The 24,809-nt window shown below is 44.1% G+C and overlaps 2 protein-coding genes across 4 annotated transcripts; one reads left to right on the top strand and one right to left on the bottom strand.

Moving 5' to 3' along the window:
• Positions 1-3,717: 3,717 nt before the first annotated feature.
• Positions 3,718-6,395, top strand: LOC122396884. Its single transcript, XM_043395615.1, has 6 exons — positions 3,718-3,823; positions 4,265-4,759; positions 4,846-5,093; positions 5,180-5,747; positions 5,923-6,142; positions 6,232-6,395. The coding sequence occupies exons 2-6, from the start codon at positions 4,265-4,267 to the stop codon at positions 6,393-6,395; spliced, it is 1,695 nt and encodes a 564-aa protein (XP_043251550.1). The 5' UTR covers positions 3,718-3,823.
• A 1,038-nt stretch (positions 6,396-7,433) lies between these two features.
• LOC122396850 lies at positions 7,434-24,145 on the bottom strand. Of its 3 annotated transcripts, none has more exons than XM_043395563.1 (6): positions 22,040-24,145; positions 21,215-21,425; positions 18,286-18,424; positions 15,045-15,127; positions 14,049-14,142; positions 7,434-10,557 (listed from the first exon to the last, which is right to left on the bottom strand). In XM_043395563.1, exons 3-6 carry the CDS (start codon positions 18,324-18,326, stop codon positions 7,452-7,454), a joined length of 3,324 nt encoding a protein of 1,107 aa, XP_043251498.1. In that variant the 5' UTR covers positions 18,327-18,424; positions 21,215-21,425; positions 22,040-24,145; the 3' UTR covers positions 7,434-7,451. The 3 variants fall into 3 exon arrangements, with proteins under 3 accessions (XP_043251498.1, XP_043251499.1, XP_043251500.1); XM_043395564.1 differs by lacking the exon at positions 18,286-18,424 and adding an exon at positions 20,802-20,804; XM_043395565.1 differs by lacking the exons at positions 14,049-14,142; positions 15,045-15,127; positions 18,286-18,424; positions 21,215-21,425; positions 22,040-24,145 and adding an exon at positions 10,743-10,817.
• Positions 24,146-24,809: the final 664 nt, after the last annotated feature.

Raw genomic sequence — 24,809 nt, forward strand, 5'->3', positions numbered from 1 at the left:
AAGACTTTCGATGGAAAGAAAATAGAGAAGAAACAATAGAAAATTATTAAATAATAATAGTAAAAAATTGAAAATAAATTCTGAAAATCGGATTTTTAAAATGAAAACTTAAATGCGCACCTTCTTCTAACAGGATACACCGGCTGATCGTCATTAACGAATTCAATCTGATGGTATCCGACAGTCGGCTGATAAAATGAATAAGGAAACTTTCTAGTCCTCATAAAAGTCGACTCTTGGGCGTAGACGATTCCATTATTCGTCTTTTTCAGCGCGCCAAAGTCATGAAAAACAGGCTGATGACTCTGATGGCCGTAAAACCCACCGTAATACGGCAATCTCGAGTAATCGGTGCTCGTAAAACTCCCCAATTCGTGTTTATGCGACTCGCCGTGGAACTTGGACGGTTTTCCAAATATGGCAGGTGTGTCTTGTTCGTAGACCGGTTTCTCCAGGTTTTGGAAGACCTGCTGGTCTATCGGATTCTGCTGCGTTTCAGCGTTTCCAGCGATCGAATGAACAAAGTGCTGATGAATCGGCTGATCCTTCAAGACGGTGCCATAGTAAAACCGCGGTACGTCCATCGGTTCGTTCTGGTATTTCACGTAAGTCTGCTGCTCCGTTCCTTCGTTCGTATCCTCCTGTGGAGACCCAGAAACGGCTCCGAAGACACTTTGATGAAAGTTTCCATGCTGTTCGGGCTGGATTACCAGCTGATAGGCGCTGGGTTCCACTTCGTTTTCGAATCTGACGTGATGAACGTTGTTGAACGGACTCGTTCCAATTCTGGACTCCTTGATCTCTCCCAGAGGAGCACTGGGCTTGAATTCCTTGGAGACGTTCTGCTGGGTTTCTGCGATGATCGTGTACTCGGTGGTCGCCACCGACTCTAAGGTGAACTCGTTTTCGCTCGAGGTTTCCTCCAAGGATTCTTCCATCGACTTCTCTTCGTCTCTGGTCGATTCGTTTCCATCTTCTCCGAGATTTTTCAGAATGATCGAGCTTACGGACAACAGTAGAGAAAGTAACAGCAGTTCCGTTGCAGGAGTTCGAAAACACATTTCGCCGATGGGGTCTCTATTATCGTGGACAAATAACGAATGGAGTCTTTTCCATCGCGACGTGTCCGTTCGACTAAACAGTTCCTTTGGACGTTTAGCGTCTTTAACGCGACGCTGACGCGAGCGTGTTTTTTAAAAAGCGTGAACGCGAAGGCAATTTCGTCTCTTAATCGTCAGCCTCAGTCTAATTGTCGTTGACAAAGTGGACCGCTTAGTTCCAGCACACGGTACAGGCAGAGAAACACTTTTCAGCGTATCCAACCAGTACGATAAGTCTCTCTGTAGTCCCGGTAGACACGCTAAACGCGAAATTGTGTCAGGTTCTAGTGGAATACGCCAGCCGTTGTCAGACATCGAACGATGAAAAAAAAGAAGCACGAGCAACGTAAGGAGAAGCGAGTCAACTTGGATTTCTACGGACGAGATGCGTAAAACTCAGGAAAAAATACGTTTACTACAGCTTTACGGAATGTGGGCAAAGAGCGGAAAGGGGTGAAAAGACTTTCTAAGGCGAGTTTTATCAGCGAGCGGCGAGAGTCTGACCTTATTTCAGCTGGAGGTCAGGTCTCGCGAAGAAAACTGGATGAATGCTAGCGTGTTAGATGCAAGATAATTCCTTTGTACGATTTGTAGCCGAAAGAACTACCTACGCTAGTTCGTACACGCAATATTACTCTTCAACGTTTAAATTCTGTTGGAACGTATATAGATATTTCGTTTCAGAGAATATCTATCGAACTAATCGATAGAAATTAATGATATAATCTTGCGACGAACACTCTCCAGCAATCTTCCAACAGGAAATGACTTAATTACCGGTTCCATGAACTCCCTATTCAAAGATACCACACCCAACTCACGAGCTGTCAATCTACGATTTCTAGTCGTTCGATTAGCTTTATTTTCACGTACCCTTTCTACCGATCCTTCAATTTCTCCGTCATGACAAAGTAACATCCCTAAGGTACGAACAAGCGTGCAAATCATTGCCGTGACAAGTTCCTCGTCGTTCCCCTTCCGTTTAACCAGCCGACAATGAAAGTAGACGTTCCCTGCACTTGACAGGCGTCGCTTCTTTCTTTTTCCGTTGCCTCGTGTTGGTCGTTTTCGCGGTTATCTACGCCTCGAACGACCCGATTCCGGTTTCGAGTAGGCCAACCGACCGCACCGTCAGACCGGAATCGGAAGAGAAAAAATCCTGACCGTTGCACATAAAACGGAAGTCCTTCCACCAAACTAGCTCCATCCGCAAGCGAGTGTGCGAACTCTTTAAAACCTTACTTATACCGCTGGAATTTATACGGGTACAAAAATGATTGGTAATTGATTCTGTAATAAATTAGGATACAACGAGTAATTGCCCGAATGGAATTCGTGGTATCGTTTGTACGTTCAGCTTCCCTCGGAGAAGTCATGGTAAATGCACGCGATCGTTTATTTTCTTGCGCGAAGCATCGATCGTTTCTTGGTCAAACGGAAAACAAGCCGAACGATTCCGTGATAAAATTCAGCTCGATCAGTAGTTACCAGAGTCATGGCGATTTCCTCTCGAAGAAGAACAACGGTTAGTTTAGTGGGTCGAGGATGCAAAAATGTGGGATCGGTGAAAATCTGGTCCAGGGATCGGAAACTACTCGTAAAACGGAAACGTTGAACGCATTTCACTCGTTGGCTAGCAAGGAATCTCGGTGATTCTGCAAAACAAAAAAAAACCCGTAGGTTTCTGGGCCGAGAAAGCGCAAAAATCGCGGAACGACCGACTCCCCCTTGACGATTCGCGGCACCTTCGACCAACAGAGTCGAATCGGTGATTTATCGACCATGAAGACCCGCCGCCTTCTCTGTCTTTTTCGTGAGTCCTCTAAATCGTAGAAAAATTCTATTTTAAAACGAGATCCATCTCGGCGACGATACCCCGACATTCCAAATCACGACCAGAAAAACCAGCGTGTAAAGTAGCCGTTGATTGTCCACGCCGAAACAATTAGTGCGTGACGGATCCTCGCTTTTTCATGTGACTCACGCCTTGAAAACAGTAGACGTATTCGTGAGATTAGGGGAATTAGAAAACGCATTTCCATTCTTCGAAAATCTGTCCAAGTTTGTACACGTCGTAGCTTGGTCTTTCGGGTTAGCGCGTCTCGGTAAAAATTTATAAAGTGCTGAAAATAGCCGTCGAGTTCCCAAGTAATCCAAGAGTCTCCTCCATGTGCATTCTTCTTGCTTCTGCAACGTATCGTGGGACGTATCGAATTTCCAAGCGCGAGTCATCGATCCGAATCCACAAAGGTCGGAATCTGTGTCGATTGTCTCATCAAATGCTCGCGATGATCCTCCCCGTTCCCGGGGACAATTATCATCGGACAAGGAGGCGAAAGAATAGATCCCAAGATAGGAGAGAAGGATGGTCTCGGCGCAGGCCGCGAGTCCGTTCTCCAGGGGGACCAGGGGGACCAGGAGAAACAGAGTGCACCACAAGGCCGCGAGAGAGAGAGAGAAAATGGACCAAGTCACCACGAAGTGGGGACCTGGATTAAAAGCAAACGAGGGCAACGTCTCGGCAACAGAGCCATCTCTGCACCTTCAAGAGTCGAGGTCGAACGGAAAGTCGCCATCGTTCATTGTGCTATCACGATCAGGGCGGCCTGTGTTGCATTTTCTAACGGGGTTTCCGCTGTTCGAGGAGGCGATCCTGGTTGTCCGCGCGGTTCAACGTTGGCGCCAGGCTGAGCCAAGGAAGTCGAACGGCGATCAACGACAAGGTCAGTGTTGCATCCGCTTATTCTTCTTCTTATCTGTCGCGCAGACGCCGTTTGCTTTCTTCGGAGGATAATCAGTGTCGATGGAGTCCCCCTTTTGCATTTTATGCCTCGATAACTATATTGTTTCTCAGCAGAAGTTTCTTCGTTCTGAGAGAACAACTGTTACCTGGTACCTGTCCAACTATCGAAACAGTTAGAACGATATGCCGTTGTTTGTAGGTAAAAAGTTACTTCTCCTAAGATTTAAAAAAGAATTACTTGAATTCCTGGAATAAATACTTCCATGTTGGGTAATTGAAAGTATCGATCGTATTGATAGTTACCAGCGTTATATGTTTGAGGATCTGAAATATTATTGAGAAGTATACCAAAGTATCTCGAGAGAAAATTTGATCTTATCTATAGAAAGTGCAAGTTCAACACTTTCCACGTGCGTTTCAGATGGTGGCGAGAGGAGCGATCTGTCTGCTGTTGGTGGCCTTGGCATTGAGAGGGACCCAATGCAGCACGAGGTACTTCGTGAAGATGAAGACGAACGCGTCCGAGCTGTTCAAGACGAGAGGCGACAGCTTGAGGGTACTTCAACGGCCGATCGCGGCTACGCCGAATCCATTGTATGATGAAACAAAGACTGACTTTCAGGCGGACGACGAGAGAATGATCAAGGACTTCCCTAGGCCCGGGGAAGAGCAGAGGAACGCGTTCGAGACGTCGACGTTCAATCCCGACGTGTTGAACAAATTTCTCGAAGAGTACGCGAACAAAATCAAAACCACCACCGACAAGTACACCGAATACCCGTTTAAGATCTTGAAACCTGCCGAACCACTCGCCCTCGAAGTGGACGATCCCACCACGCATTCCACCAGCACGATTTACGATCAAGAAACCAAGTTCGAGGTGATCGCGTCCAATACCACCACGGCAGAGAACGCGGTAACTTTTTGTTATTTTTTAGGAAGAAAATTAAATTCTTTCGATAACGAATTAACGTTCAGAATGCAACATCGTTCGTTTCACAGCTAAGCGATACCCTGAACGACACCCTGAAGAGAAACAAATACTATGGGGCGAATTCGTACGAAGACAGAAACGGTTGGGTCACCCTAGAGGCGATTCCATGGTCGAAGAGCAAAATTTCTAAATGGCAAGCGACCGCCACTACGCAACGTCCGTGGCCGGAAATGAAGCCATGGGACAAGCCGAGCATAGGAAAACCTTGGACTTCCGACTACTCCATCAGACCAATCGTTGAAAACAATAAACCGTGGTAAATGTACACGAATATTAAGCCTAAGCGTCCACATTTTTCGCTTCTCATAAGACTTAATATTAATAATAATCGATCGATTTCAGGTACGAGAAGCCAAAGCCAACCTGGCCGGAGAACAGCAACGAAAAACCCTGGCAAAAGCCCACCTCCCGTCCTTCCTATTATTCGGACAAGAACGAGGAGAGTCAAGCCCAAAAATGGCCGCCAGAGAGACCATCCTGGAACAAATACACCGATCGCCCTAACAGCGAAATAATCACCGACAATCGTCCTGCAAATTTCCCCAATAATTGGAACAGGCCCCAGCCGACGAAGCCCAGTTACCAGTTCATTGATCGATACTCCGATAAGAACCAGGAAGAGGGCAACGATTGGCACGATTTCCCCACGAGATACGACGATCGACTTCGACCTTCCACGGAAAGGCCAGGATTCTCGCAGTATCAATACGTTAATAACCATCCGCAGACTTATCCTGGAAACAGTGACGGACAATGGGTACTTTTGTCGACGAACAGGGGCTACTCGAAGTCCAGGCAGAGATCGATCAAGATCGATTCGGTAAACCCGTCGCAGAACGGAACGAAGAGCATCAGTGGGAACAGGAACGATAATGATCCGGCGGTCGCTGTGATGACATCGAAGCGACAGGTGATCAAAGAAGTTTTCGCCATATATTGTAGCTTTAAAATCTGCACAAATAAAGTTCAACTTAGATACGTCTTTCTTCGTCTGTTAGATTTGATTTTAAACCTATCGATGAATTAAAAATCTCTAGAGATAGTTTCGACGTCGACGGTCGCTTGATGAAATATCGTTTTCCTAGGTCAGGCTGACGGTGTTACCGTCGATCAACGGCACGAACACTACAACATCCCACGGGGGTCTGCTGGAAGTGGAGAAAACGTTCAAAAGCGTGGACCAGAGTCGAAAGGAATACGAGATGGAGAAACAGACCTTACCCGCTATATTAAAAAAGAGACCCATCAGGAACACGCTGATCAATCAGCCATCTAGCTCTGCTGTTTTGGCAGCCGTCGGTGCAGGTACTCGTTATTTTCTATTCTATAATGCAAAACTATTTGTTATTCAACTCTTCATCGACTCGATTATCTTTGAAATGATTTCTACGTAGGCATATTACCAGCAACTATGGCGATGATGATACCAATGATACTTGGCCGTAAGAAGAGGGACCTCGCGCGTTCTAAGTCGCGACTCTCCGATTATCACGATTCGGTCATGAATATTCGTACTCTCACGAATAAAAATCGAGTCTCAGAAACGAGACGCAGATAGGGAACGTAATTTAATTCTACAAAGAAAAAGTCTTGAATAATTTTTAAACATAACGAATAAGGGAAACGATGAACGATCTCAGAATTTAACTGCGAAGACTACGAGCCTTCCAACGACGATTTTGAAATTGCGATTAAATATTTATATGTATTTTGTATTTATTTAGCAAATACTATTTTGTAATAGTTAAAGAAGGATCGAGAAACCGTGTATAGTGATTAGTTTAACGATAGTTCTGTTAATTGAGAATAGAGACGCGAACGAAGCGAGCGTTACTTTTAAAAAAACAAATTTCTTTAGTTCTATCGTATATTTACATATATGTCAGGGTACCATATAGATGCATATCTTATTTATTTATTTATATTTATTTATAATATACTTTACAATGTCGTATATTCCGTCGTTCACTTAAATACTTAATAAAAGCATAAGTACCAGAACAAGAAATAATATCGAAGTAAAAAGGCTTACTCGCCAAAATGAAATAGAACCTTTCGCCAAACGTTTCCTGAAACCTCGTCGTTTATACCAACAACACGAGCTTCGAAAACACCATAGAATGCATTTTTATGCGCGCGTCGCATCGAAATGCATTCCATGCGAGAAATCCTATTCCCTAATATCCGTTTTAAAGCTTATCGTTCTCGCTCTCGTCGCGTAGCACCCAGGTGTTGTGCCACCTAATTCCTAATCAATGATTCCGTAACAAAAAAGAAGATAGCAAAATTTTCGACAAGTGACTACTAAAGATATGAATCTTATCCCGCGAACAAGGATGTTTAAGGAAATCGAATGATCCACAGCCTGAAAGGGATAAGTACAGTACGACTATAGACGAACAAAATATGCAAGGATTTTATATGCAAAACGTTATGGTAAAACCAAAACAGTGTAGATTCCTTTAACGATTGTTAAATGCATTGTCGACATTCTATGTAGCAGAAGTGACAAACTTCTCGGAAAATCACTATCTCCGAGACTGCCACAGTGACGAAGATCTCTCGATCGTCACTTTAAAGTTCATTGTCTCGCGGCTCTTTTAAACGAAGCCATTCACTCCTCACCGTTGATCCTCTTCTGCACGTGGCCGAGGTATCTTGCGAAGCCCTCGCTGGCATGTTTAAGCAGCGTCAGCCCGAGCCTGAACTTTATCTCGGCGATCTTCTTCACGACACTAAAAATATTAAAACCATCCTGCTGTTCCGGCGGCTGCTTCGTGGTCAAATCGATCCACTCGACGTTGCTCTGCTCGGAAGTCATCGAGCTTTCCGTCGGATTAACCTCGTGATCGATCTCCGACGAGACCGACGAGACAGACGACGACGTCGAGGAATCCGTAGCTTCCTTCGTCGCCGAAGAAACGGATTCTCGAGTGGACGTCTCCACGCTGGTCGGTGTACTTGTCTCCGCAGTCGAAACCTTCGTCGTGGACTCCTTGAAGCGTGTCTTTTCCTCCTCCTTCTGTTTCCTCCTCTGCGCCTCGAAATCTTCCACCTCGTTGTCCTGCGTCCTGTTTTTCTCGTCCTTTTCCCCGGGCAGAGCCAAATCAATAATGTTCAGAATCTCGTTGCTCAGATCTTCCTCCTTTTCCTCTTCCTCGAGCTCCCTCTTGGTTGGTATAATCTGGATCACAGAGTCCCTCTTCTTTCTCGACCGTAGTTTCTCCATCGAAGGTGAACCTATCGAGTCGGGGAAAGACTCTCTCTTCAGAGACCTGGGTCCATGCTCTACGGCGACCGCAGTAGGCGTAATCTCGACCTCCTCGTATCCGTCGTCCGGTCTGGCGGTTTGAACCTGACCGTAGCTCTGAACAGAGCTCCCTGGAAAGTTGTAATTCTGACCCACGTCGCGATCGAACTGTGCCTGGCCACTCTCTGTCGGCGCGTAACTATTGCTCAGCTTCCCGGAAGTGGACAGAGCCGGAATCTTCTCCTCGTAGGGCGGATACTCTTTGGGGACGTTTCCCACGACGAATTGACGATTCGCCGAACCAGCCACGGATTGCCCGACCACGTAATCCGAGTTCTTAGGTTTCTCGTAATAGTTGGCCGTACTCGGCGCGTCGGCGTATCGATAATCCGTGTTCCTGTACTTCAAACCGGAAGCCGTGTTCTCTGGTCGATACATCGGCGACGAAGAACCGCCGAACCTTTGCTCGTATTTCTTGGTCGTCTGCGGCTCGTAACCCCCGTCGTAATGCTGGTACTGATAATAGTTGTTGTCGTAGTCCTTAATACCTGGATATTTGCTCTCGTCGGTGATCATACCCTGAAGAACCTTCGATAGGACCTCTTCTTCGCTCTGCCCGTAATTTCCGCCGTATTCGTCCAAATTGTACTTGTACTTGGGCTCGATCTCGTAGTTCCTTCGAGCTATCGTCCCTCCGAAAGGATACAGGAAGTAGGAGGCCAAACCTAGTCCAAGTCCGACCAAAGACATCATACCGAAGCTGGGCATCACTTCGCGGCTCAAGAAATTGTAGATCTGAGTACTGATCGGCTTCTGCACTGGCTTCTTCTTCGTCTTGGTCGAGTTGGCCACCAGCTTGGTTTCCGGCGCGATTTTCGATTCCTGTATTCCGTTCTCGACGATTGCCTCCTCGGCCATCAACTCCATTTCCGTCGAACTGGAGATCACGGATGGAACGGTGGTCGTGACCATAGGGGTGGACGGTTTCCGTCTTCGACTCTTGTTCTTCTTCCTCTTCGAACTGTGTCTGGGCCTCTTGGTACTCAACGTTGAGGTTGGGGTCGTGCTCGAAGTCGAACTATCCGTGTCCACGTTTATTTTCGTCAATTCGGGATTAAAATCGAACTTCAAGTCTATCTTCGAACTGTTCAGATTCTCCGTTTCCTTGTTCGTTTCCTCCTCCTTGGGATCCACCTTCTCGACTTTCTCGATCTTCAGAACGGGCGCATTTACTTTGATAGGTTCTATCTCGATCTTCGTATCGTCCAAAGGTTTCTTCAGCTGCGCCTTTAGAACGTTATTCTTCGTCGCAACAGGGTGTTTAATCTTAGCTGGTATCTCCACCAGGTCGCTGTTGAACGAAGTCGATTTCGAGGTTGTCGCGAAATACGTCGTGGAAGAAAGTGGAGGTTGTACGGTGGTCTTCTGGGTATCCATCAGAACCGAGGCTTTGATCTTCGTCACGAACATGGGCTTCTCCGTGCTCTCCAATTTGCTCTTCGGGATCGTGATCATTTGCACAGGCCTGAAAGTGACTTTTTCTATCTTAGCCGTCGAATTATTTTCGTTCTTCAAGTTATCTGGCTTAACAGTGGTTCTCCTGATCAAAGGCTTCGGTCTAGCCTGCTGGTTCGGCCTGGAAGTCTTCGTGATCGATGGTTTCGACAACAGAGTTGTTTTCGAAGTTGCGGTTTTCGGTTTGGGAGTCGTTCTAACGGTGTGAATCTTTTTGGTGGGACTAACCGAAGTATCTTTACTTTCGAAATTGTTTCCAGTGGTTTGAGAATACTTCGACGTAGTGTTCTGAGGGGATTCAGCTTTATCGATGCTCTGGGTCTTTTCTGAATTCGTCTCGGTCGTTTTCTTCGTCGTCAGGATGACTTTCTTCGTGCTGGCAGGCTCTTCTAACGTTGCCGTGGTGGAAACAGGCATCGTTATTCTTTCGATCACTCTTTCGGTCGTTTCCACTCGCTCCATCAGAGTCGTTGGCTTGATAGTGGTGCGCGTTTCAGTTTCCAAAGGTTGTTTCACTTTTTTCTCCGCCTCGGTTGTTTTTATCGTGGTGGACGGTGGATTTAAAAGGATCCACGTGGAAATACCACCGGTGGTCGTCGGGTGATTCTTATACGCAGTCATTAACCGTGTCGAGCTCATCTCTCTCTCGAGTTCCTCTTCGGTTATAGCCATGGCTTGACCAGGATGGCTGGTCTCGAAGTAGCCAAACTTCGAGTTTATGGGTCTGCCAAAGCTCATAGATTGGCCATTGTTAACGGTGATTTCTTTCATGGGCAAAACATCGTTTCTTTCAGCTAGTTTTTGACTATTGGACTTGTTGATTATGTTGTTGTCCAGGATCTTTCCCGTTTCTTCCGGGTTGGAGACATTGAGCAACTGGGTGGCAACTGTTCTCAACGACTGGTCGATGTACTGCAGGTCCTTTAAGTGACGTTGGGGATCGTTCGGCTGAGCACTGAAATAAAATTAATAAGTTAGTATAGTCTTTTACGGATAATAAGTGGTATTGATCGGAGCAGTCGACGCGCTGAGTTTGAAACCGGATTTTAAGATCAAATATATTCTAAAAAGGATAATTTATGTAATTGCATAAATTGTTTCGATCATGGTGCTTGGATGTGTATAGCAATGTTTTCTTACCTTTGCATATCTGTAAGATTTTGAGAAGAGTATTGATAATTTTCGATTTCGAGTGATTCTATTCTTTGCTAATTTCTACTTGGACAATAACTATTTCTGGATCGGGATCCATTGCTGAAATCCTTCGTCAAAACTACAATTTATTTTATTTGTTCTCTATTATCAGTTTCCGAATAGGACATTCTACCAAAGGCTTAGGATATTTGGGGAATCAAGGAACGCTAATTACCTTGAACTATACTGTCAAGTACAAACTGTAAATTTCATGGTTACATAAAAATAAGAATGCAAATTTATTCGTTTTAATGGTTTATTTCAATTACAATTTACTGGCACAAGTACTAGCAATGCCCTAGAATGACATAAAATTAAATTAAATAAAATTCCAATATTTTAAATAAATTCTGATATTAAGATAATTACAATGTGAATTCGTTCAACTTCACTAATACTGCTTTTTATATTTCTAATCTACTCCCCTATAATCGTTCATTTATAGTAATTAGTACCTATAGTTTTAAAGCTATTTCTGGCGAGGTTAAGATTTATTTTCTAAAGGCAACTTTATCCTCTCTTAAATACCTTACCGTTCCTAAATAAATAAAATCTAACAATATTATTTATTATATTTAAATAAATAGATCGCTTTGAAAAATCTAATATGTACATGGTCTACAGCCCCAGTTTACGTATATACAAGCGTATTAAAATCACCCAAACCGCTTCAAATCTTTCACAATTCTACGGATCGGAGTTCACAACGTCTCAAAAGAAGAATTTAAGCGTCACTCCTTACGAAAAAACCTTCGTCTTTTCCTCTTCTTCTTTCTACTTTTCCATTCGTTCAACCTTCCGTACTTATCTATCGACTGCCACACGACCTCCTCGATGCTCGGCCAGAAACCAACCGCGTCGTTGCCATTGGCACGATTAAAATTCAACGAACTGGGGAACGCCCAAGGGAACAGGAAGCTGAAGATCCCGAGGATCCCGGCTGCTAGAGCGGTGAACGGGGCAGCAGCCAGGCTGAAGAATCCATAATGTAACGGATTCACGAACGTGAAGTAAGTAAACACGGAGGCAATGGACTCCATGATACCGGTTGGAGAGAGATCAAAGTCGTCGTCGTCGTCTTCGTTAGAGGGCGAGACCGTAGACGAAGAGCCGTCGGTCAATCCCGTCGAAGGAGAATCGCTGGAAGAACTAGGATCGGAAACGCTGGTAGCATCATCTGATTGCACCGCAGAGTTCAAACCGAGAACATCGTTCGCCTGGATGGTTTCAGACTCTGCCTCGACTGGGGGACTTTCAAAAGTCACAGAATTCAAACTTTCATCCGGCAAAACAATTTCATCGAGATCCTCGACCGGAGCCTCGTCGAACAAGGAAACATCGTCCTCCTCAGTATTGGAAATACTGATCTGAGCGCCCTGAAACACTTGGACGCTATGAACTCCGTTTTCTTGAGGAACGCCGGTCTGTGGGTCTTTTTGGGGACTATAGTAACCGTTCTGAGGCCACTGAGACGTCCCGGAAGAACTCGACTGATCTATAGGATCGGACTGATGATGACTGGGGCCTGAATCAGCTTCTCCGTAAGTCTGGTAAACCTCGGGCGACGGAGTGGACTTGACCGTGTTCGTGTTGAACACGTGGGAATTTATGATGATGTTCAGATCGTTACAGCCTTCCTTGCTCTGAATCGTGTTGTTGATCCTTGTGTAGGAATTGATCAGAATGGTCGGGCACTTCTGGTCGTAGGTTACCAAAGGAGCCTGGGGTTCCTGATGCTCGGGTGTTTTGTTGGTGTAGGAAGTGAAGCCTATGTGGACGTTGGGTCCTGGCCTCGAGGTAGTCGTGAAAGGGGATAATTGTGAGAGAAAGAGGGGCGGAGAAAAAACAGGCTTGCCAGAATCTCCGGGCACTTTCGTCGCGATCATAGTCTTATTAGGCTTCCTCGGGTCGGTATTTATTAGGTGAACGACCGTATTCTGGGAGACCTGAGTTTGAGGATTATAAACAGTTTTGTTTTTTAACACGATGTTCCCTAACCAGCTGGACATTTTCTCCGTCGTGTAAGTCGGCGTTTGGGAATTGAACGGGTAAAGGAAAGCGGGGTTAAATGTCTGCAGGGTGCTCGGTCTGGCGGGTTTGTTTGGCTCCAAATTTTGGTAAACTGGGTCAAATACCACGCTAATTGGATCGTTGACCTGACCACTTTCCACTACGTGACTGCCATTCGTCATGAAAGCCGGGATCTTCAACCAGTGGACGATTTCCTGGAGATTGGGGCTCATGATAGGCACAAGATGATTAATATTGGTGTTCTCCGAGGAAACTGGTTTATCAAGGTTTGAATTATCGTTCAAGGAAGTGTACTTCTCGTAATTTTGATAGTCATCGACATTTTGAATAGCCCCGTTGGGCCAATTCTTCAGGTGCAAGTTTTCAGCAGATGCGTTCACTTTGCTAACGAGAATCTTGTTCGAAACGATCTTGTTACGATTGTTTTTCTTCTGGCCGCCGGAAGGCTGCCGAAATTTTGTTCTGTTCGAATGTTTAAGGTTCCAATGACGATTAGTGAAACTAGAACCGTGTGGAAAAGAAACGACCGACTGAACGTGATCGCGAAACTCGTGATTTGATTCGGACGGCAATTTGGCGACATTTTCGTTGGTCAACGAATCGGTGATCTTCTTGATGGCTGCAACGTGATCGAACTCTGTCGAAAATTCTACTCTTGGATCCACGAAATCTACTTTCGGATTATAGCCCAAGGCCAGCTCCGACCGTGAATTATTCAATTCGATTTCTGTCCTTCTATTTGATGCTTTGACGTGCACGTTGCCAGAATCTCTTAAGGAACCAACTGTTTTACGATTTTTTAAGTGCGGACTTCTCAAATTTGAGTAAACCGAATTGAATCTACGATGCAAATTCCTCGAAGAAGGAATCGTAAAACTATTGCTCGAGCTACCCGAATTTACCCTGGATACCAAAACCTTAGATTGACGACGAAACAGATTCCTAGATTTCGTTAAATTTTCGTTCGTAATCGTTCCTTCGTTGAAAATCTTCGAGATACGGTGACCACCGTCTCTGACAGATTCTCCTAATTTGTTCGCTACATGTTTATTGGCAGAATATTCGGAAATATTACTGTTGTCGGACGAATCTCTATCGTCAGAGAACGTACGCGAATTTCGAAACTTTTCAACGCTTACCTCAGCCTTTATAAAAGGATTACTATTATCATGATATTGATTAATGTACGGAATTCTACAATTTCCAGAATTCCACGTATACCTGCTATCTTCTCGGATATTTTTCGGGGTGCTGGAGACTTGAGCGGATTTCCGTTCCTCGGCGTTTACTTTCGTCGTCTGCGGTTGCAACGATTCTGAAAAATCGGATTTCATTTCTATTACAATGGCTCGAGAAAACAAATTTCTAAAAAAGCTTGATTCGAAAAAGAATGAATTTTAAATGAAACACCTATGAATAAACCATAGGGAGTTCACGCGTGAGTTTACCGACATTCGAACGATTAACGACCGATGGACAATTTGAACAGGAAACGTTATGCATGTAAACAGGAAGAACCATGCAAGCAGGATGAGAAAAGAAACTTTCGCGTTATGAAATTGAATTTTGTAACATTGAATTCACAATATGGAATCGATGCACGAATATCAGTCCCGCGGTCGTTCGATTAGAAAATTTGCATGGAGACTGTACGAATTACGTTTCGCCGTTAACGTGCAATCTGCTTGCGTATTGATTCGCGTAATGAGGTATTTCGTGTCGTGCTTTCCTCAGACACGGAACGTTCTTGATACGATGCATACGAAGAAGTACGAATCGACAGTAAACAGTTATTCCGGGAGAAAGATACAAGAGAAAAAGCATGAAATAGAGAAAACTGCGTGCGTTCAAAGGGAAATTAATATAAAAAATCGATGAATTTGTCGTGTTAGAATAATTTCTATATTTTAGTACGCTCGAAAGTAAATTGTATACCGCTTTGTCCGATTAAAGACTGGCTCATCTCTGACTATAGTCTTTTACGGAGCTCGACAACGTTCGAATTAACCGATATGCAACTGAATAAACACAGTTCTCTTCCAACGATTATTCAACGATCGAAGACATTTCCAACGAAGGACCGCCTCTTTCCTTTTCACTATTGCAATCGTTTCCGCGATGATACTTCCCTTCGAACGCTCGTTTTCTCAAGGATGCTTTAGGCTTTTTTTACGGCGGTTGTCGCGTTTTACGTCCGTGAGAAATCACGAATCTTACCGGTCTTCTGCGGTCTGGAGTCCCCCAATCCCGATAGAAGCAGAATCACCACGATTTTCACCAGCTTCGTCCGCATTTTGGTACTAAAACACAAAACAAAACGCTGGTTAGAAGGATAGTATTTCTTGAGAAGAGGTACGCCTTGATAGAAGCAATTTTACATGCCATCGAGCGAGTTTAAATATCGAGAAGCACGTGTCTCCGCGACCCACTGATCCGAACTCGATCTCGATCGAGGATTTAGATCGCTCGTCTTGTCAAGAATGGAATACCTGCGTGCGTCGAACATGGAAACTCGTCCGGTTTTTGTTAAAACGACTTCGACCTTCCAGCGAGAAAAATTCGCAAGGCCGTGGGTCTTGGTCCAAAAATTTCTTCCGCGACAAATAACAGGAAGAATGACGTAACCGTGAACGAGAATGGCTCGAGCGTCTTCGATATCAACGCGATACGAATGCTTTATCGTCGATTACGGTACGAAGGTCTCGATCGAGGCGATCGTTCGTATTCGATGCCACCCATATGCGCCGATAGTTTTGTCTGGCGACGCCGGTCGCATGGAAACGACAAAATTTGCGATCGTTTGTCGGGCCACGAAACGGCAGGGACGTCGAGAAAGATTGAGTTCGATCAAGCTAAATAAAAATGTTGATTGGGCTAAGGTATTATCCAACACCGTAAGAAAGAGTTCATGTTTTTTCTTCGCTGTGTCGTGTACACTTTCGTTGATATTTGTGTCCAGTAACGGTACCAAGTATCAGCCTTCTTAGGTCGTCATTTGCATGTAGACGCGCGTCGCGTCGTCCCGGGTGCATATCCTGTGCTACGAGGTCGGTCAGCGTGTCAGAAGACGTTGCATACTGCACAACGCCAATGTTATGACCGTATATCTACCGTTAGATCGTATTCAATATGTGTCGCATATGACAATTCGAGCAATCGTCCCTCTCGCAGACCATTCGTCACGGTATTTTATCGCGTTGGATAATTTTCAGTCCGATCAAACTATCGTCGTTTGGCCTACTGGCTTTCGAGGTCGCCTACGTTTTCGAAATTCCTGAATTTTTCAGCCCGTTCGGAGGCACCGTTGATGCGTACGACTAAATAATTCAAAGAAGAACGGAAGTAGACGATATGGACGAAGATTCGCACGGAGAACTCTATTTAAAAGGCAGATAGGAAAGAATAAAGTATGGCGGCGGTACCGGTAGATAGGAAACGATGAAGAAGTTGATAACATTCTCCTAACGTTTAGTCGAGTTTGTTCAATACTATTTAATAAAATTATTTATTTAACTCGCTACCTTAACAAATTCTTCAAGGTATTAAAAACTGTGGCAAACAAATGACGAGAGAGGAGCCCCCTTGGGTGGAGGAAAAACGCGCTTACGGAAATTAGAAGTGCAACTAATCGGTAACTTGTGCAGCTGCACGCCTAGCGCGTTTCATTTACCCTCTTTGTATTTCTCTTTTGAAGGAAGTTCTAACCGCCGCGTTTTCCTCGGTTCGGATATCCCTAGACCTACACAGAGTCTGAAAACGGTACAATCGGTTCTTCTTACCTGAACGATTTAAAGACCACGTTGAAGCCGCATTTAACCACCGACGAACACGCAATAAGTGACCGAATAAAAAAAATAAATAAATAAATAAATAAATATAGAGAATCGAGATTCAACGAAAAAACCGGAAAACTGCTCGGAAACGCGATTTCTGCGAACGCGAAGACGATATATGTACCCGAAGATCGAGTCGATTCGATCGATTCGTAGACGCGACACGACGAAACCGAAGAAACGTAAACTGGAACCCGGGAGTGTCGTCGAGCTGGACGATCTTTCGACAATGGTGCACGGCTGACTGAATCGTCGACGAGAAGGTTGGAGAAGGCTGGCCGCGTGCACGCAACTGGCCACCGGTTAATCTACGAAGGTGGAGGAGAGGCGCCTCATGCACGAGTCATCGGGAACCCGTTACTCCGTTGGATACGAACGAGATCCGCTCGGGTTGAATAACCTTCGCGCCAACAGCCCGAGCTTCAGTGTATGCTAAAGCGTATTCGTGACTACCTTGGCCGATCACCTCGGGAACTGGGTGAATCCGAACCCACCGACGCGACGTCGAGGATCGACTTCAAGGGGGCGTGCTACGGGTCGCCAGGAATGCTTCAATGATGTAACCACGCGTCGAACAACACTGTCCGTCCGCCATTTGGGAAACCGAAGCCTCCACCAGGTATATCTCATGGTTGAACAAGCGAAGAAGAAATATCTACCGATTTTATTGTCTCGAGGTAAAAGTAACAAATATTCTGGTACGCCCGTACACTAACACTAGACACGAACTAAACGTTTTAGAAAATCGAATCGACGACTATCAAACACGTTGATAGCGTTGTTGAGTGTCTCCTGAGTTTTCTAAAATCATCAGGAAGTTGTTGAAAACTTTCTCGAAGGAGCTCTCGAGTGTCTGTTCTCGTTTGGTGGAAACTGTAGCCCAAACGATGAATAAAATATCGGTTCGGCGAACGAATTCTGTTCCACAGATTTTAGTACCGAAAGATTATGGAAAAGAAACTCGCATAAATCGATTTATTTCGCGTTGTTGCGTGGTAAGAGCTGTTCAAAGTTTTCTGGCAATTATTCTTTATGGTAGATAAGAATTGATCTTCCTGCTCATTTTGAAATTAATTTCGGACGCACTTTATGCGATTTCACTTCGCCTGGCAATGTCAACGTCGTCGTTAATCGACGGGCCGAGAATAAACCTTGCGGAGAAACCTGTTCCAGATGACGGGAGAACGCGTGGAATCGGTCGATCGAAACGAAATCGTCGCAAGAAACTCGCGCGAACGTGACGAAGCGTGGGCGGGTAGGTACTTCCGGTATAAACTACCGCATTCACGCGTAACTGTCTCTTTTCCTGTTAAACGCGAAAAAAGCCCCCAATTTCTTCCGAAAATCGCTTTGTTCGAACAAATTAACAGGCAAACTCCGGTGAATTTTTATTCAAACGAAATCACGCGTTCAAACTTCTTTTCGACTGTTTGATATTACAAGCAAATGTGGCCAGGATTCGACGGTGTTTAAGGATAGAGTATAGACATATTTGTCAATCGCAAGGAGAGGACCGGAAGGTCGTTTAGATATACATGGTCGAGTGTGTATGAAAGGGTGAAAAGAGTCGACTCGAAGGAACCACCTCCCGGAAGATGTACGATATAATAGGAGAACGTGCTCACCGTCCCAGAATCGTAGACCGTCGTGGCTCTATGTGGGACATAGCGGCACTTCTTACGGCGTGGATACCTTTCCCATCTGTTGCCGAACGATGCCTATCGACGTTACTGTCGCTAGAACATTTCCATGCGTGTCTACGGGCTGGAAAGAAGGATACTAATTAAAGTGTTGTCTCTTCCGCGATGACGAGACAATCGTGAATCCGGTTGTTCGTGAGAAACCTTGTTAAAGTAACTCGCAAAGATTTGTAACAGGCCTACTGTACGCGCATTGTCGCCTTTGTACAAAACTAGGAACTAGTCTACCAACCCTTTACCAACGCGTTTCATAAATCGCCAGAATATTTTACAAACGTGAACGCAACTAAACTCGTAAATCAGCTGTTATGACATCTTTAAAGAGAAACAGAACCATTAGCAGCGTTCTATAAATTTATTGCAAGACAGTGAATAATCCGATGACGCATATATGCATGTCTAATGGAACAATGCGTTAAAATGGAACGTTTCGTACGCAATGAGTATTTTTCGGTCCGTAATCGCGATACGCGTTGTTGCGCGGAGGTATGCGGTATAGTCGGAACAACGACCGATTGATTATCCTCGCCATACTCGTCCGTAAACTGCACCATCGCGTTGTTTCTCGTCTCGTCCCCGCGATCCTACAATAATTGTTCTTCGCGGAGAAAGCTATCTCTTTCTTTAACAGTGAATTAACATCATTTTGTGTATTACATCCTACACCGCAAGATGAAACGAGACTCTGGATATAGACCATCGTCGATGATTCGAGACTGAACGATTCCCATGATAGTAATCCAACACGACGGGACTAGAAAATTATCAAGAAACGTTAAGTGCATCCGCGGAGATTCGTTATTACCGGTGCGACGAGCTAATGAAAGGTTTCGTGCACGAAAAAGAGCAAGAAAAACCATTCGTGATGTCGTTAACGAATCGAGATTTCTGGAACGTCAAACCATATTATTTATGATCTTATTTTTTATCCAGGAAATATGGTGGGAATAACAAATAATAGTCAACAGATATCCGGAGTTTGTCGCTGAATGTTCGCGCTCAATTACAGATAATGCAAAGCTCGTCCTAATTAGTAATTTGAAACCGTAGTACTATGTTGTACATACATTGCTCGGGAGTTGGGATCTCCGGACTACTATAGCGCGTAACACATACTCTTTTCGTAACGTTGCGTCATCGACGACCGTAAATAATTAAAAGCAATGCCCGCGTTTCGTTCAACGGGAGCGCTTCCGTGACAAGCACCGTTATCGATCAAAATGTTTTAATGGCGATCGAAAGCAATCGTCGATCGGTCGTCGGTCGATCTCTTAAATAAGTGGTTTGCATATTGCTCTGTTTTCAACGATAGAACTTAGCCGGTTTCTTACGATATTCAATAACAACGCCCAGGATTGGCTAATTAGAATCTTGAACTCGAAGCCTCGTCTGCCCGCGGCAACGAGAATTCTCGATTAGCGTTAACAGGATACGCACCCGGAGTACCATTCAACGATCGCGGTTCTTTTGCGATAGAACTCGATCCTTCGCGGCTAAATTAAACGCGAGCCACAAAACAAAAATACGATCAATTTTACTTCATCTGTAATCAGAGCTAATGGGATTTTAAATGTTTCCAGCGTAAATGCGCTCAAAGTTTCGTACACGCTTAATATGGTATATTTATAAATGGGAGAACAGACATTAGCATGTGCATCCGAATATAGGGTAAATGATTCACTGTTGCTTACAAAGTGTACGTATGTTTACTATCTATATTTTACGCTGTTGATTTCATCGATATAAAATGAAATAAGAAACAGCTTATCACGAAAATAGTGATTCGTCTTTCGACCAGTTTAGTCATGCATTAAAAAAGGAAGAAATGATCGTAATAGTTCGCCAAGTAACCAATCATTTCGCGGACACATAGCAAAGTAAACGTAACAGCGAGGTCATCGATCGGGAAGAGAACGAAAGTTTCGAGGAAGCGCGGTGCAGCAACGCCGAAGAAGGAAAAAGTGACATTGACTCCACGGAACGGTACTAATTGGCTCGATCGTGATAATTGATGAACGTGCATGTACGAACGAGACGCGGATACACGCCATCGCGACGCTCCGCGTTGGACCGCGCCGCGACGACCAATTATTAGATCGCATCGCGGCTGTAACGGCGTAATAAATTTAATTGCTGCTCCTTAATCCGTACGAGAAATATTACGACACGTGTAAGAAGCGTTTAAGCTTTCGAACAAATCTTGATTCGTGCAAGTACGAAATTCCATCCAGTTTAAGTATTTCATAAGCCGCTGTTACAAAATATACTCGATGATTAAGACAAATTTTTCTCACCGAACGATTAAGAACAACGTTAACTAACGAGCAAATTGTTTCATCGGAAGAAGGCGTTTTACCGCTCGCGAAAGTTCACGTTAATTATCGCGCAATTAATTATATCTCGCGTAAAAAAAAGAATGTTTGTAAACATCGCTCACGAACGTACTAGCTGTTCACCGACGATTTCCTCTATGAAATTCTGATTAGCTTGTCTTTATTCACCGTGACGTCTGCCTGAATTCCAACTCTAATGCAATTTTTACACTATGTTTAGCGTAATTTTATTATTTGTAAAATTATGAAACAACGAGAAACATTATCTTACATTATCGTACAGAAGCGTTTCTAAGTATCACAAATTAAGTTTCGTTTTTACTTTGCTTAACAGTCGAATGATTGTTTTCATCGACTTGATGCGTGGTCGCTATACTTGTCGTAAAAATCCCCATTATGATCGTTTCGGTTCGATCATTTAACTTTCTCTTCTCACAGCTTACGTTTCGATCGTTATCGTTTAAATTTCCATACGATGCTAATTGAAATTTCAATCTCTATAAAAGTTTCGGACAACTCACCCACTTCGAATCGTGACTGACCCCTATCTGTCCCCTCTATTCCTGTCTGGTAGCACCAAGGGAATGCGGATCGGCCTTGTTTCTTCCTATATTCCCGATTAGATCGGATGTTTCCACACGATCGAACGATAATAACTCGATTTTTCCGCGACACGTTTATCCTACGATCGACAATTTAACGAATCGTGGCGACATTACGCACTTTCCACCTCTGAAACATAAAGTTGTTCCTATTCAGAGCGAGTCGGTGAAAAGATTCCAGTTGAAATAAACCATTGGTTACGAGGGAAAAATAAAATGACACAGGTCAATGGCAATCATGTTTTCTAAATGACTCATCTGCGCGTCAAATCAATTTTTCCAAGCTTCCCCAAGACTAATGCCACTTCTTCCAACTACAAATAAATAAGCGATATTCAAAGCTTTCTATTCTACGACTTATCGGTCCATGAGCAATAAAACTAGTTGCGTGGACTGCATTAGGCGCTATCGATGTAGGTTTTCATTTTTACAATCTCGATAGGTCTGCTTCCAGCATCGAGGATCATGAATCGTATGCAAACTGTTGCATGCAAAGTATTCTAAATGTTCAATTGCTATTAAACGCAACGGGGACAAGAGTTTCTAACTACAGAAATTCAGGTGAACGCGTGCCATCGTCGTTTTCGAAATATCAACCACAAGACTTCTACGAATTATTACCATAAATTGTTACCACCTTTCTTAAATACCATACGCACTTTCGAAAACCCGTAGAATGTTGAGAAAATGGAACGTTATATTTTTGAAAATAAACATTGAAAAGTAATCGAATGAACACCTCACCTTTAAAATCTTTCACGCTGATTCGTCGTGTACGACATATTTCTTCTTTCCTTTCCTCTGTCGGTGACGATGCAAGAAATAAAGTACAGCGATTGACACAAAAACGGACGCGATCTGTAATCGTCGATCGAAACGATCGGTCTCTAAACTCCCGAAAAACTCGATGCACACGATTTTCTTCTTCTCGGTACTCGCTTTCGGTATTTATCTTAAATATAGTTTACTGTACGTTGCCCGGTTTTGCGCCTTGAAAGATGTTGCGCTCCAGTTTTCTCAAATGCAATTTATTTGCAAATTTTATACTCGTCGCAAACTTCTTTCGCGGCTTTCCACGCACCTTCCTCCTAGCTTTATATTCGCGCGTTCATGTTTTACCTCGTTTTGCAACCAGTGTCTTCTTCCTTCGTCTCTTTGGCAGACAATAAACATCTGTTATGAATTTCGTTTGACAGAACAAACTATTTCATTTCATCCTCGCAATTTCTTTTCTACAAGCATCTTATTAGTTCTTTCGCCTTGTCGGACAGAATTATAGTCGTTAAAATATATCATTAGAATGTCTCGTAATCTCTTTAAGCGTTTCATCTTGTTTTTCGCTTCTTGAGACGGGATTTTTGTACACCGAGAATTCTTTGCTAATTCCCTACCTTGTGTCTCCCTCGTGAGTAGTTTCTTTGCAAATTTGTATCCAAACTTCCTGCGCTCTTCTTCGTTCCCCGAAACAAAGTGTTCTCGATCGAACACTCGCAGCCCTCGTTTCACGGCTCATGAACCCCGGGGGGACAGTCTGCTAACGTCGGGTTCTCCCTTTTTGCCAATGCTCGTTCTCTTCTGCTTTCACCAGCAGATTCGTCTTCCAGAGTCGCTTTTACTCTTCGCCGACTTGGCTTGTCGTCTTCGTTTCCCCTTCACCTCCGACGCTCCTAATCTTTTCCCCCGACGTAATTATGACCATCTAATCGTTACGGATCAGAGATTCAATTTCCTCCCGCTGAGTCCAATTCCTCGTCAACGGATCGCTACCTCTTAATTGCTTTCTCAATCGGGACTCCCTGTCGACCCGAACTCTCAAACACATTATTATCCTTTCCGAACGATAAACCTCCTCTACCCTAGTCGCTTGCATTTCCAATCGAAGATACTAATTGGACCGGCAATAAATACGTGTTCTGTTTCATTGCATGCAATCGAGATACTTTGCATGTTCGACGGCAGATTACAATTCGTGCTCCAATAAGATCGCAGGAAATGTTCAATTTCAGGTTCTTCGCCGTTTAGATTTCTTTAGCGCTTATATCCTATTTTTCAATTCTTCGAGCCTTTTGCAGAATCTTCTAGTTCCCCATCGAACGATCGTAACCCCGCCGTCTCCACGAGAATTTCAAAAGGTTCTTCGAACACTTTGGGTGAATCCTTTCGTAACAACCTCCTCCAATCTTACTATCATATTTTCTTCCCTGTCTTTCGATTATTCGTCTAACGACACCTTGCTTCAGCAAAAATCTTCCAACGAATCCAACACGCCCTTCGTTCGAACGATTCGACGATCTCTTCTTTCTCTCCGATCTCGCAATTGCCAGGAACCCTTGTTGATGCCTGCAGAGTGTCGAAATTGCACTGAGCTTGGATGGTGATCCACCGCCCCCGATGTAGCTTCTCCTTTCCTGCGTCGTAGTCGAGCTACTTAATAGTGGGGACTCGGATATCCCTTCTTTTGCGGGAACCAACTCACGCGGACCTCTATTCGTGTCCTTGCTGTACGCGATCGTGATATCTTCGTCGCCGAGACCTTATTCTCCCTACTGGTTGACTGTATTCTTTCACCTCCTTCTTACTGTTTCTTCTTCTTCTGGTTCTTCTCCTTCTTCTTGCCGCACGTTGTTCCCACGATTCTCTCGTTTAACCGGTAACACCATTCTCGCGAATAATACCGCTCCTCGAAAGTAGAGATTCGTGTCGGTGTTTTCGTCCTCCGCGCGATCTAGCATGTCGTGAAACACCTCGACGTCCGTCCTTTTTTGGCGGTTGCTGAACTTTGTACCGTTTCGGTCATGATTCTGACGCCGTTTCCGATTCTCGACAAATTACACCAGTCCAGAGGCTATTTTTAACCCCTCCTCGAATTCTGGCCGAACATTTACAGTGGGTAACGAAAGTAAACATCACGATGCGTAACGGTAAAATTCGGTACATGCCACCTATGATAGAACAGACTCGTAACAATGGAACCACCCCCCTCCCCCTCCAGTCTCAGTGCTCGTTATAGACTTGTTCTATTTAGTTTTCCCAAATTATTATTCAAGGAGGGGCGAAGACGAAAGTTTGACAAACTAAGAAAAGATGATCGCAATCAGAATGAAAGACGTGGATAAATCGGTAACTGTATCATTCTTAGCCAGCAAAGGAAAAGTTGCTTTTAGAAAACTGTATCGCCGATGTATTCTATCTGTTCCTCTCTCTTTTATTGCTTGCTTCTGTATCCGGTGGTAACGTCGATCGTACGATATCGATATCAAATAAAATGCAACCGCGAAGCAGAGACTTCGAATCAAAAATAAATGATCGCGACAAATTGTTGCTTTACTTTACCCCCTGTAACACGTTTCATTTGACAAAAAAAGAATCGATTTAATTTGTCGATCGAGCGAGTTCAACGCTTGGATAAAAGAAACAATAACGACGATAACTTAATAACTTTTTAATACATCACGACTATTTGTTTTAACTGGTAATGAATAATGAAATACTATTTAATTACAGGGTCTTGTTC

This window comes from Colletes gigas, unplaced genomic scaffold, assembly GCF_013123115.1.
Source record: "Colletes gigas isolate AHSC1104 unplaced genomic scaffold, ASM1312311v1 Colletes_gigas_Sc00008, whole genome shotgun sequence".
Classification (NCBI taxonomy): domain Eukaryota; kingdom Metazoa; phylum Arthropoda; class Insecta; order Hymenoptera; family Colletidae; genus Colletes; species Colletes gigas.